The sequence below is a fragment of the Balaenoptera borealis genome, assembly GCF_965194805.1.
Source record: "Balaenoptera borealis genome assembly, contig: HAP1_SCAFFOLD_943, whole genome shotgun sequence".
Classification (NCBI taxonomy): Eukaryota; Metazoa; Chordata; class Mammalia; order Artiodactyla; family Balaenopteridae; genus Balaenoptera; species Balaenoptera borealis.
This window is the reverse complement of record NW_028123263.1, coordinates 1-14,143: the sequence shown is the minus strand read 5'-3', so window position 1 is coordinate 14,143 and position 14,143 is coordinate 1. Positions and strand designations below refer to the sequence as shown.

Genomic DNA, 14,143 nt, shown 5'->3' with positions numbered 1-14,143 from the left:
ATTAAAAATTTTTTGAAAACTAAAATGTGCATAAAATATACATAACTGTTCAATAATTCAATTGAACAACTGTTCAACTGTTTAATAATTACAAAACAGACCCCCACGTAATACCATTCATGTCAGGAAAGAATCCTGCCAGCATCCCAGAAGACCCCGTGTGCCCTTTTCCAATCACAACCCTCTCTCTGACTTCCTAGAGGGAACCACTATCCTGACTTTAATAATAATTTCCTTGCTTTTTAAATGTAGTTTTGCCTTTTCTCTATCAGCCATAAACAACACAGTTTAGTCTTGCTTCTTCTTGAACTTTATATAAGTGGAATCATATTATATGTATTATTTTCCACACTGCTTCTTTCATTCAACATTATTTTGTAAAATTATTTTATTTTTGCCTGTAGTATGTAGTGTTGCATGTCCAACTACATGAGGCTTCTGAGTATTTGAAAGTGGCTAATGTGACTGAGTTGAATTTTTAATTTAATTAATTTCAATTATTTTAAAATTAAAATTTTAAAAACTGATACTCAATGTAATTATTGGAAAATGTTTATGTTAGCAACAATTTGCATATGTGATACTACATTTTTGACTGTAAATTTTATGAAATCTCAATACCGATCAAGTATTTGTAATAAAATTTAGCAACCAAATTGTGATTTCAAAGAGTTAGTATGGGAAAAAAATATAGATTCTCTCATTAATTTTTAGATTGATTACATGTAGATATGATAACACTTTGGATAGTTTTAAATACTTAGTATGAAAAAAACATAGAATATCTTATTAATAATGTATATAATGATTACATGTTAAAATGAAAATATTTTGTAAATAAGGGTTAAGTAAAAGATATTAACATTTATTTCATCCGTTTCATTTTACTTGTGTTTTTAAGTGGCTACCAGAAAATTTAAGATTACTTATGTGGCTTGCGTTATGTTTCTGATGAAGTGTATGACTTCTAAGTATGATTATACCACACTTTATTCATTCAACTGTTGGTGTATACTGAGATGTTTCTAGTTTTGATTTATTAAAAACAATACTGCTGGGCTTCCCTGGTGGCGCAGTGGCTGGGAGTCTGCCTGCCAATGCAGGGGACGCGGGTTCGAGCCCTGGTCTGGGAGGATCCCACATGCCACGGAGCGACTGGGCCCGTGAGCCACAATTGCTGAGCCTGCGCGTCTGGAGCCTGTGCTCCGCAACAAGAGAGGCCGCGATAGTGAGAGGCCCGCGCACCGCGATGAAGAGTGGCCCCCGCTTGCCGCAACTGGAGAAAGCCCTCGCACAGAAACGAAGACCCAACTCAGCAATAAATAAATAAATAAATAAATAAATAAATAAATAAATAAATAAATAAATAAATAAATAAATAAATAAATAAATAAATAAATAAATAAAATTTAAACAAAAACAATACTACTTTGAACATTCTTGTATTTGTATCCTGATACATATTTGCCCGAGTTTGTCTAGGATGTAATAGGGATACAAAATTGTTTCCTAAGAAGTTGTGCTATTTCAAGTTGGCAGATTGAAACATGTCAAGTCTCCACCCCTTCAACTTCCACCAAAGTCCCTAAGAATGACATAACTAGAATCCCTAGAAAAGATATAACTTAAGAATCACAACCTTAGCTCAATGTGTGGGAGCAGCTCCACAAATGCTCCCCTACCAGAAACGTCCTGGAGCTACTACAGGGTGATCAGTTGGAATAGTGCGGTAGGAGCAGCCTACAGCACACATCAACCCCACATCTTTCCCCCTTGATCCAGGCAGCAAAAGGTGTCTTCCTCTAGGCAGGAGCAATTGGTGTTAGAAAGGGGGCAAGGTCTCAGAACCCTGGAAGAAGGGTATGCACTCCCTGACTAGCCACCAGAAGGCACCTTCCACCTCTGCCTTATTCTCAGGGGAACCCATTGGGAGTAATAAGCCCCAACAACTCATTTCACTTCTCCCCTAAAGCTGGGAAACAAACGCAGTAGAATCTCAACTACAAAGATGAATTACACTCAGGAAGGACCAAACAATGTGAGAAAGCCAACTCCATTAAGGACAGAAAACAAAAACAAACATAAGAGCTTATAGCCAATGAATCAGAGTTAACAAAGCACAAGAGGACCTTAGGATAGCACAATTATTACCCTCAGACAGATGTAAGCAGATAGCGCATCCATTAATCAACTCAAGAATATACAAATGAAAAGTGTTGGCAATAATAAAAAATCTCAGTATATGAGAAGCAGAAATGACAGTTAAAAAATAAATTAGGAAACTGAGAGATCCAGCCCATGACTTCTCCAGAATGCAGAATGAAGGGAGCAGGAACGATTCACAGTCAAGCCTGACGCCTGGGTCTGCCAGAGGAATGTTAAGCCCTTTGCTTCCGCTGGTCTCACGATAAAGACTAGGAACATGCTGTGGGGAGGAGGGGGTGGTGTTTTGCACCTGTTTCTTATAGCTGATAAGCAGGAAGGCACATAGCCAGTATCCCAAGAGTGGAGTGAGGGAGTAGTAGAGAGAGCCAGTACAGAAGAAACTCTATAAGACGTCAGAGGTAGGTTTCTCGTGCCTGGAAGAATCCCCTTCCTTGCAGGTGATATTAACAGTGGTACATCCTTCAGGAGCCTTGGGGATCTGAGCACAGGCTATGTTGCCTTGTGAAACTATTTCCACTGAGTTCTGCATTTAAAACCTTCTGCTTTTCACTCACAGTGTCTCTTGGTCACATATTTATATTAATTCCATCTCATAGCTTAATTCCAGCTCATAAATTAATTCTTTACTCATAGCTTATGAGAATTAAAATATTACTACCTGGAAACTCTGCAACTCAGTTATTAAGGTGGTTCATATTATACAGGATATAGTCACACACATTTTTAAAAGATCACTAAAACAAAAACACAAGAGACTTCAATTCCCACAAAGAACTCTTGGAGCCCTGAGCATGCTTCAAAGACCCTGACCTCAATTTGAAATTCACCATGTTAGAAGGAATCGCAGTGATTGTCAGAATACATGTTAGGGGGAATGGTCAACAGATGGTGCTAAGACTGATTGTTTTCTCACCTCTAAGTAGTGGTTTCACATTTCCATGGAAATGATCCAAAAAGAAAAAAACCAAATCAATATGTCCAACGACATTTATGGTAACCCTTTTCATACCTGCAAAGGTAGGAAAAAGCTCTACCTCCCCATATCGCATAACCAAACTGTATGTATATACCATAAATGACATACAAACGTCACAGGAAATGATGGTATATGAAAAAAAGCTACACAAAAGTGGAACTCACATATACTGATTATAACTTTGAACGCTGACAAGGATTCAGGAAGTACAGCAAAGAGATGGGGCTGATCCTCCACTCTTTATGGCACTGTCTTCTCTGATTGGCTGATGCCCATACCAGACTGGTTAGAGTTTGAATATCATGGTAGGACAGGGGGTAACCAAACAGTATGTATTTCAAATTAATGGGGTTTCTTTCTGTGAAGTTGTTTGGATGACAGGATAGTAGAAATTTTAAAAATAACAACGGTAAATTCAGCCTAGAAGTAAAGTTTAGACTGAGAATGAGTCAGTCACCAAAAAATTACCCAAAAAGGAGCTTCAAATAAGCAATAACTCAATAACTGAAATAAAATACATTAATCTGTAGAACTCCAAATATTCATTTTGACGGAGGAAAAAAATTTTAAACTATGGGGAATCAAGAGTTAAAGCCAGATCTAAAACTTTCTCACACCATGAAAATATCAAAACCAGGCATGAAGTAACATTTAAGAAAGATCCATGTCTAACTTCTGACCAGGGTTCTGGTCTACGGCAATCTTCTGAATTTCACATTCATTCTTGATTCTGTATTATTGACAATTATCCTTCTCTCCACCTCTGTAACTTCTAGGAAATTGAGAGGGCTCAGGGTTTGTTTGTTTGATTGATTTAACTATATATGTAATGCAAACAATAGGCCTTTCTGGAACTGATTTACTCTGCTTCCCCTGCTTTCTTTCTCTCCAAAGTACTTAGCAATGCTTGAAATTATACCTATCTATTTATTATACTTACATACTTATTTTTATATACTTGTAAACCCCCTGAGAACTGGAATACTGGGGCTGTTTCATTCTTGGGCCTGTAACCCTAGCATGTAAAACAGTTCCTGGCATATAGTAGATACTCAAAAAATATTTATTGAATGAATTCAGAAAGTGACAAGTTATCAACTATCAGATACTTTTACTTAAAACAAATTATCCATTTATCGTCACTCATGAGGATAAGTACAGGAAAAGAAATGTCTTTCTTCTCCCCTACATTTGTGACTCAATCTTTTGAGACAAGAATCCTTTGAGAATTTCAGAAAAGCAATGGTTCTTTTCCCTAAAAAACTGCACTTTCTTGAACACACGCAAAAGTGTGCATGCAATTTCGACTTGTGGATCATCCTTTTAGGGCAGAGGTCTGTGAATAGAGAGGACTGAATCCAGAGTGCCAAACTTGGATGGGAAATAAAATTACATCTCAGTTTTCACAAATCTCTAACTAAAATCAGCACTTCCTTCCATTATGAATGTAGGCAACAAACCACAGTAGATCAGCAGTATAGTTAATTTGGTCCCCAATAGAAATCACAGGTCATTTCATATCACGTATATGCTGCAGATACCTCGAAATATCATTTATTCTCATCACTACCCTGGAGTTATAATATTTATTAGACCTACCACTATATCTTGTTATTTAATGTGTTAAGAGAAGCATATTTATTACTGTCTCACTAATTTTAAAAATATTCTGAAAACTATTTCAATATAGTTGGTTTCCTTTGTTTTTCTATATAGTTTGACTTATTATACATTATAAAACATTATCCCAAGAACATAAGCTTCTGTAGCTTGCCAAAGAGGTATACACGGGGGAGCAGGAGGTATAAAGAAATTCTGCTTTGGGGAAACACTGACCTCAAGTTAGGAACCTCTGCTTATAAGGTAGAAACCTCAAGCTGACTTAGAAATCTTCAAACCTTACCAGACTCATGTTATAGTGTATCGCCTCCCAAACACATGCTTTTTAAAAATTAATTTTTTAATTTCAATTTATTTTTTAAAAATATGTCATATATACTCACATCTCAAAATTCCAAAAATATGTAGCACACAATTCAAACTTTTTCTCTTACCTCTGTCCCTCAGTCTACCACCCCCCTCCACTCCCAGAGGAAATTAAGTTATCTATTTCTTGTGCCAAATGACTTTCATTTTTCTTACAAGTTTGGGAAATAAAATCTCCAAGTTAGATACTATCACGGGAAATATAAACTACATATACTATTTACGAAATCTGTAAATTAAAACAAATTGCCTGGTTCTAGCATTTTTTTCCTTACCAATAAGATATCCGACTAAGGGGGCATCTCTTTAAGGGTGGTCATAATACCTGTTTTTAGATTGAATGTTATGTCTTTTATTATTAATTCAGAAGTCATTTATGACTTGTCTATTCAAATTGAACTAAGGATATGACCACAGACTGTCATGAAAAATTACTTTGAATGTTTTTTTCCAAAATCACTTATGGATCTAAACTGACTTTTTCTACAAATCAATAAAAAAAAATAGTAACAGAAAAATGGGCAAAGGACAGACAATTCAGAGATGAAATACAAATGTTCAGTAAACATATAAAGATATTTAAGTTCACAAGTAATACGAAAAATTCAAATTCAGATGGGACCCCTTTTATTCACCCGTCAGATTAGCAAAAAAAAAAAAAAAAAAAAAAAAGGGAGAATATCCAGTGTTGGTAGGGTGTGGGGAAATGAATGTCATCACAGCAGGATGACTGGAGTATATAAGCTGGCACAACTTTTTCGAAGGCAATTAAAATTTTATATCTAAATAGCCTTCACCCCAACAATCCCATTTCTAGATAACTATTCTATAGAAATAAATGACCAGGCTCACAAAAATGCATGTACAAGGATATTCATTGCAGCAATGCAAGTAACAAGACAACTGGACATAATCTAAACATCCTTCAATAGGGGCATTATTAAACTGTGATACATTCATACTATGGAATACTATGCAGGAGTTTAAATGAATGGGGTAACCCTCTATGTACTGGGAAGGAAAGAAATCTAAGACATATCATGAAATGAAGGAATCCAGTTGCAGGATGTTACTTACGTAAAAAAAGGTAAGAAAAACACACAAACCTATTTTGCTATCTGTAAGTATGTATGTACTCAAACGTATGGAAAAGAGTCTGCAAGGATTAATACTAAACTCAAAGTAGTGGGTGGGGGATTAGGGCACAAGGAGGGTTTTCACTATACCTGTTATTTCATTGTTATCTATTGAGAATATAATCATGTATTACTTGTATAATGGAAAGTAAGTTTAAATTGTCTCTTACTGATTTTAAAGAGGTCCTGCCAAATTTAATTTTTAAAATAAACACAGAATTTCAATCATCAGGTTGCTTTGGGATATGGAAGGGGAAATACCTTTTCTCACAGGTATTGACCTCAAAATTCTGGACCAAGAAGGATCTTACAATGCAGTTAACTTTTTGTATTCATATTTGGGGAGAGTATACTCACAGCTTCTCAGTCCAGCGGTATGCCTTCCATATACTTTCATCAATGTAAGAAATAGAGTTTCCTTGGAAATTTCTGTGAAGAAACACAGTTCATATCCTTGAATAGGTAGGAAAAGAATGTAGAGAATAAGGAAAAGAATCATGGCCACCGTGTGGGGAATATTCAAATGCAGAAAAGACCAGCTTTCTAATTCCCACAGCTTATCAGCTTCCCGGTGTGCACAATTAATAAAAACATACTGTGAGGCCACTGGCACAAACAATGAGGCATCTCCTCAGAACCTGAACTTCCTATCTGTCCAATTTCTTGGATACATAATGCCAATTACTTTTTTTCCAAAATCACTTATGTGTCTAAAATGACTCCTACAAATCAATGAGAAAAATGGCAAACATTTATCAATATCAGCAAATGAATATAAAGAAATCCTATGCTAGGCAACACCAAAGCTTTGGCTCAGTGCCCTCAGAATCTGTCCAGGTGTTAGAAGGATACGGGCAATTAGAAATTAGAGGGACTAATACGAAAATCTCTCTTAAGCATATTGCATAGGGAAAAGCACGAGTTACTGAGCAAGGAGTAAAGTTATTACCTCATTAGGGGAACAAAATGCAAAGGAAAGAGCTCGGAAGGAAGGACACACATCAAAACAGTAACAGGAGTTACCTTATTGGTGGTAGGGAAGGTGGGGTGGAATTTTCACATTTTATCCTATATACTTCTGTGACATTTCTTTTTTTAAACAGTGAGAATGTATCCATGAATTAGACATGTTTAAGAGAAGCTGTTAAACGCCTGAGGTTCAGTTTGAACCACTCACTCAGTGGATGACTTTGAATCTTCAGCTTTAGCTTTGTCCTCTTCCCTCAGCAACAATGTAACTGTTCAGTTTATATGCACATTTTTCACGCGAGTCAGAAATAAGTCAAAACGGATACCTGTCTGCCCATCTGCCTGAGGGACATTTCCACTCAAACAGAGCCTTCTGGTTGCTTTATGCTCACCAATAAAAGATGCCTAAGACTGAACTCATCTCCCTCAAACCGACTCTGCTTGCCAACTGCTGGATTTCCACCTGTTATACCACCATCATTCTGCCCATCAACACATGTGATTTGTCTCTTTCCTGTACTACAATCCCCCAACTCTAGTCAATTACTACATCTTGTCCGTTTTTCCTCTGTAGTACTCCCAGGATTTTCTTTCTACTTCCATCACAACCACTCTAATTTGGCCCCTTCTCACTTTACTCCTAGATTTTGCTAAAGCATTCTATTTGGACTCCCTGAATCAAGCGTTCCTCTCTAGATCGCTCTACATATGAAATCTAAAATCAGCCTCTTGTTTTAATCATTTGTCTCTCTTGCTTGAAAACTTGCATGGCTCCCCATATCTCAGAGCGTAACTTCCAAACCCCCATTGCCGATAGCCAAGGTTTTTCATAATCCTATCTTTCATTGTTGCCTAACCCAATTCTTTACAGCCAGACTAATCTATTAAATTCTGATCATCCCTGCAGTCACACCTTTGCCTAGACTGTACTGTCTATTATTTTTCTGACAAATCACAGCCAATCTTTAAGTCCCAGCTAAAGATTTAGCTTATCCATGCTGCATTCCGTGACCTCCACACCCCTGTGATTACAGGTTCTGGTGAATTACAGCACCTATCTGTATTTCTCTGAATACTTAATTATATATTACCTCCCTTTTAAGGCATATCCCCTTTCTCCCCACTTGTCATTGTCATGTTCTGGAGACAATGCCATAGACTTCTGTGGCTCCCACAGTACTTAGCCCTGGGTTGGGCACAAAATGGGTGCTACATATAGAAAGCCAGGGGACAAAGATGAGTTCTAGATATAACTGAGGGATTGAATAATAATAATAGCTAACACTAAAATATATGCTAGGCACTGATAGAAGACCTTTACCTATATTAACTCATCTAAATCTCCCAATGAGATTGGAGTCATTGGGAGATTTAGGAGTCATAGGAGTCATCCTATGAGAGGACGACTACCATAATCCCCATTTTACAGATGAGGAAATTGAGTCATACAGCTAATAAATGACAGACCTGGGTTCAAACCCAGGTAGTCTGGCTCCGGAATCTCTACTCTTAACCACTTTGTTGTATTACCACCAATGAGATGGGGAGAGGGACATGTCGCTGTAAAGAGGATGGAGTAAAGAGGGGAGAAGAGTAGATGTTAAGGAATTAAAGAATGGGGTAAAAAAATGGAGAAGGAAAAAAATAAGGGCAATTAAAAGTAAAAGACTGGAGGAGAGGGAAAAATAGTAAGAAGGAGAATGAAGACAAGGAATCATTGACAAACAAAAGGTGGAAACAGAAAGTCAGTCAATGTGGGCTGGGGAGATAAGGAGGACCCAGGAAGACCTGAAGAAAGGCTGCCATGTCAGGCAGGATGCAGAGAACAAATGAGGCAAGGCGATTCTTACATGATGGTGAAGGTGCCGTTGTAGGCGTTAGGCTCTGGCTCAGGCACTCTGTGGAGCTTCTGCTTTGGGCTGAGACCAACACACGACAGTGTCTCATTTTTGCAGGTACAGAGCTCACATATGCTGATGTTTGTGGTGGCATTCTGTTCTGGCTGCTTCTTTTCTGGGGTATATTTTACACCAGGAAGACCAGTGGGTACCGAATACTGAGTCGAAGGAACTGTCTCAGATGGCCTTGGTTGCTGAGATATGTTAACTCCCAGGTCCCCAGGTGGAACTGTGACTTGAGTCAGGTTTGGCTGTGCAAGTGTCACCTCAGGGTGTTTTGGAGGGGGAGCTGTAGTCTGCTGCAGGGCTGTAGAATGTTCAGACTCTGTAGTAGGTTCTGGAGTTGTGGTAAGCCCCTGGTCTAAAGGTTGAACTCTGACACTGGGTGATGTTGGAGGCTCAGTGTGATCCTGATCTGGTGCTGGAACTACTGGGTTCTGATATACTGGAGGCTGAGCTACAAAAACCTCCTTAGGTGGTTCTGGAGGCTGGGTTAAGGTCTCCTGCATGGTTGGAGAAGGTTCATCCTCCTTAGTGGGTTCGGGCCTTATGGTCAGTTCAAGGTCCAAAGGTTGAATTGTGACCTCAGTCAAGGTTGGATGCTGAGCCTGAACATGCTCTGGATTTGGAAATGTCACCTCGGGGTATGTTGGTTGAGTTGGGGCTCCCTGCTGAACTGGAAAAGGTTCAACATTTTCAGTGGGGGTTGGATGCTGATCTGAAACCTCTTGCTGGACTGACAAAGGTTCCAACTGCTCAGGGGACACTGTAGACTGAGCCGAGGTTTCTTGTTGGGGTGGAGAAGTTTCAACCTCATTAGTGAACGCTGGAGTTACGATAAGTGCAAGACCCACAGGTTTAACAGTGACATCGGGCCGCTGCAGAAGCTGAGCTTGATCCTGACCTAGAGGAGAAACTGTTGTCACATGATGCTCCGGAGAGAAAACTACAGTCACATTAGAGAGCTCTGGAGACTGAGTTGGAGAGGATTCAACCTCACCAGGAGACTGTGGATGCTGAGCTCTGGCTTCCTGCTGAGGTGGAGAAGGTACAACCTCAGGAGCCTGTGGATGCTGATCTGGAGTCTCCTGCTGGGTTGTGGCAGGTGTAACTTCTTCTCCAGGATGCTCTGGATACTGAGCTGGGGTCTCCTCTTGTACTGAAGGTTTGTTATGTGGACCGGCTTCTGGAGATTGGGCTGAAGCCTCCTGTTGAACTGGCAAAGGTTCAACCTCCTCAGGTGGCTGTGAAGGCAGCGTGGGGGCCTCATGCTGGGTTGTAGAAAATTCTGCATTAGTAAGGGGCACTGAGGCCTGAGCTGAAGGCTTCTGCTGATTTGGAGAAGGTCCCACCTCTGGCGTGGGTTCTTTTGTTATGGTAAGCTCCACATCTGCAGGTTTGACAGCGACACTGGATAAGTTTGAATGCTCAGCATGATGGTGACTTGGAGGTGAAACTGTCATTTCGAGATGCTCTGGAGGTTGAGCTGGCTGTTCCTGTTGAGTTGGAGAAGGTTCCACCTCCCCTGAAGAAGGCTCTGGAGGCGGAGCTGGTTGCTCCCGCTCACGTGAAGGCTCAACCTCTCCAGGAGGCTCTGGAGGCTTAGCTAAGGTCTCTTGTTGGGTTGGAGAAGATTCTCTCTCCTCAGGATGCTCAAGAGGTGGAGCCAGGGCCTCCTGCTGAGCTGTAGGAAGTTCAGCTTCCGTAGTGGGCTCTGGAGTGATGGTAAGTTCCAAATCCAGAGGTTGAAGTGTAACACTGGGCAAGTTTGAATGAGCGTGACGCTGAACGCCAGGTAGAGATGCTACCTCATCACTCACTGGAATTTGAAGTACATACTCAGTAGGGAACCCTGGAGTCTCAGTTGGGGCCTCTTGATGGAGTAGAGAAGGTTCAACCTCCTCAGGGAGCTCTGGAGGCTGAGATGGGGCCCGCTGCTGGACTGGCGGAGGTTCAACCTCCTCAGGGCTCTCTGGAGGCTGAGATGGCGTCTCCTGCTGGACTGGAGAAGGTTCAACCTCTTTAGTGACCTGTGGAGTTATGGTAAGTGCCAGATCCAGAGGTTTAACAGTGACATGGTACAAATTTGACTGCTGAGCTTCATTTACCCCATGATGTGCTACTGGTTGAACTACAACCTCCTTAAGTGTCTCCAAAGCCTGGGCTAGGGCCTCCTGAGGACTTGAAGTTTCTAGTTCCTCAGGGGCCTCTGAAGGCTGAGATGGAGCCTCCTGCTGAAGTGGAGGTGGCTCTACCTCTTCAGCGGGCTCTGGAGGCTGAGCCCGGGCCTCTGCCTGGGGTGAAAAAGATTCAACCTCCTCAGGGGTCTGTGGATGCTGAGCAGGGGCCTCGTGCTGGGGTAAAGATTCAGCCTCCTCAGTGCGCTCTGGATGACGAGTGTGGGCCTCCTGCTGGGATGGAGAAATTTCAGCTTCCTCAGGGGGCTCTGGAGGTTCATCTGGGCTCCCCAGAAAATCTGTAGGTAGCCTCTCCTCAGGATAAAAGGCATCCATACTGGGATCTAAATAATCACCCTGCAACTGTTGTTCTAGACCCTGAATTTTTCCTTCAAATTGGCCTGTAGTTCCAACAAATTTGGCAAGCCGTTGATGCTGAACTAGATCTTTCTTCAGGTTTGGGGGTGAAACAATAAACTTCACTGGTTTTGAGCTCTTACTACCTACAGGTGGAACAAGAATTTTAAATGACTGGTGACCTTCAGCCTGATCTGGATGTACATTTTTACTCTTATTTTTGTGTCGAGAAGGCAGAACCAAGGCCTGATTCTGATTCCAATCCAGCACTGGAACTTCCTCTGGGAGCTTTTGATGTTGGGTTTGCTTGTTATTCAGATCCTGATGTGGAACAGCAAACTGATCTGGCCCTGTAGGCAGCTCTCCAACCGAATCCGTGTCCGCGTATGGAACCTCAGTCTCAGTCAACTCCTGATGAGGCGGGGCCAACATCTGGACTGGAGACGAGGCCGTCAAATAATTAAAGCCCCCGGCTTCTGCCAGGGGTGTAAGGGCATGGGGCAATTTGGGAGGGGGGTCTGAGGCGTATGAAGACCAAGCCTCGGTCAGCCGCGCGGGGTTGGGTGTCACCTGGACGGGGTCCAGGGCCCACTCCGGAGGCTGAACTGCCAGGACTACTAGCCACAGTTGTTGCCACATGACGAAGAGCCGTGGCAACCAAAGGCGCAGCCGGGACATAACACGCGGCGGCTCCCAGGCGCAGTGACCCAGGCCACTGAGGAGCCGGAGCCACATCCTGCGTCCGAGCTGAACTGCTATGCCAGCGCCGACGCGAGGGCTCACGTCAGCAACCGCGCGCCCCTCCCCCGCCTAACGCCCCACCCGTTATTTATGACGTGTTTAGTTCCGCCACCACCATTATTAGGTTCGTGGGGAGATCCAATGCGCGCCACCAGAGTGGGCCTTTTTCCCAGAGTCCCCAGGGCGCAAGCCATTCTTCCCCTTGCAAAAGCGACAATTACCTCCTGCCGGGCCCTCTTCCCAAGCCCTCCCTGCCCTCCCTGGCCCCAAACAAGGAGGCGGGATTTGGGCTGCAGACCCGAGTGGCCCCAAACTCCAGCGGCCCAGGGGTGGCGGGGGGTTGGGAAGGATGCAGAGCTTCCCAAGGAAACCACAGGACCTGGCATTCTGGGAAATTCAAAAGTGCTAGTCCAGTTCTGGCAATGTGAACCCTTCCTCCTCAAAGCTCAAGTCTGAGAGGCATTCTTCCCCCCTTTGGCCACACGGCTGACAAGAAAAGTAGCTGACCTGCAAAATGAGCACCAGTTAGGGTGGCGGGAGGGGAACACACCTTACAGTTATTCTAAAATGTTGCCATTTCCTCCAAACTCTCAGTATTCACGTCTCATTATTAATTCACCACTCTATTATTAGCCGTTACCACTGAATCAGTGATGACTCCAGAACTTCTGTAGGAGGGCTTTGGGGCAGGTGAGCAATTCATTCTGGGAAAGAGAGTCTAAAACCAAGTGAACGGCCCTTTACATTAGCATGGGAAAACTTCCCCCATCCCACCTTGTCTCAACAGAGCCATTAATCTAGAAAAAACTACAGTGTCACTTTTCAGAGGTCTACCCTGTGTGCACACGCGGAGAAGACACTTAGAATGTTAAAGTCAGCATGTTAAGTAATTTTCTTGAAATACTCTAACTAGCACCCAGTTTACTTTCTTCACAGTCCTTTTCATAATCTATTTAATTTTAGTCCTTTTTAATTGTCTGGTACACCTTTAACACCTAAACCCCAAGACAGAAGGAGCTTCATCTTATTTCCAGTGCCTAGCACATAATGGTTTCTAAATGGAACTGATTCCAAGATTGGCCTCATTTAGGAATGGATCTGTGGTTATAATCAGGTTTCCGAAATCTTTAGTATCAATACGGAATCCTTTCCTCTCACATTTCACAGGAAGTTAGACTTCTTAAAGCCCAAACATGGATATGTTTGAAGTTTCCTTGACTGATTTAAATTGAATTAAATTAATTATTTTGTACAGGAAAAACTTTCAAAATTTTTACATTTTTCAGAACATAACCACCTTTTCTTTCTCTACTTTCTTCCCTTCAAAACAAACTTTGCAACATTGGGGTGAGTTAAGTAATCAGAAATCTAGCCCCAAATTAAGCTCTCAATGACATGAAACACATTTTTTGCTCCTTTTTAATAAAAATCCTATATGCAGTACATTAATGTTTTCTTTTAGCAATTACATTGACAACTTAATCCCTAATTCGAGGCATCCATATAATTGATTTACAGAAAGGTTCTTCTGCAAAACATTTAACACAAGATATATATGAGATGCTGAGATCTGGGTAATATACCTTACTTGAAAGGCATGAATAGTTTTTAAACACTGTAGCATAATCACACTTAAGGCCATAGTTACTTTGTTCCCAAATCCCTGCAATTCTATTTGAGGGGAGTTCTAAAAGGCCTGTGTCTTCTCCTGTGTCCACAACTGTAGACGTACACTGA

General features: G+C 41.5%; 1 protein-coding gene across 2 annotated transcripts in view; it reads right to left on the bottom strand.

Moving 5' to 3' along the window:
* The window catches only part of LOC309621731 (leucine-rich repeat-containing protein 37A3-like), a 45,473-nt gene extending 31,336 nt beyond the window's left edge, over positions 1–14,137 (bottom strand). For both annotated transcript variants that reach the window (XM_082409075.1, XM_082409076.1), the window contains exons 1-2: positions 9,084–14,137; positions 6,622–6,693 (exon numbers count right to left, since the gene is read on the bottom strand). In XM_082409075.1, the coding sequence (XP_082265201.1) occupies positions 6,622–6,693; positions 9,084–12,400 (3,389 nt within the window). In that variant the 5' untranslated portion in view covers positions 12,401–14,137. The remainder of the gene's footprint in view (positions 1–6,621; positions 6,694–9,083) is intronic.
* Positions 14,138–14,143: the final 6 nt, after the last annotated feature.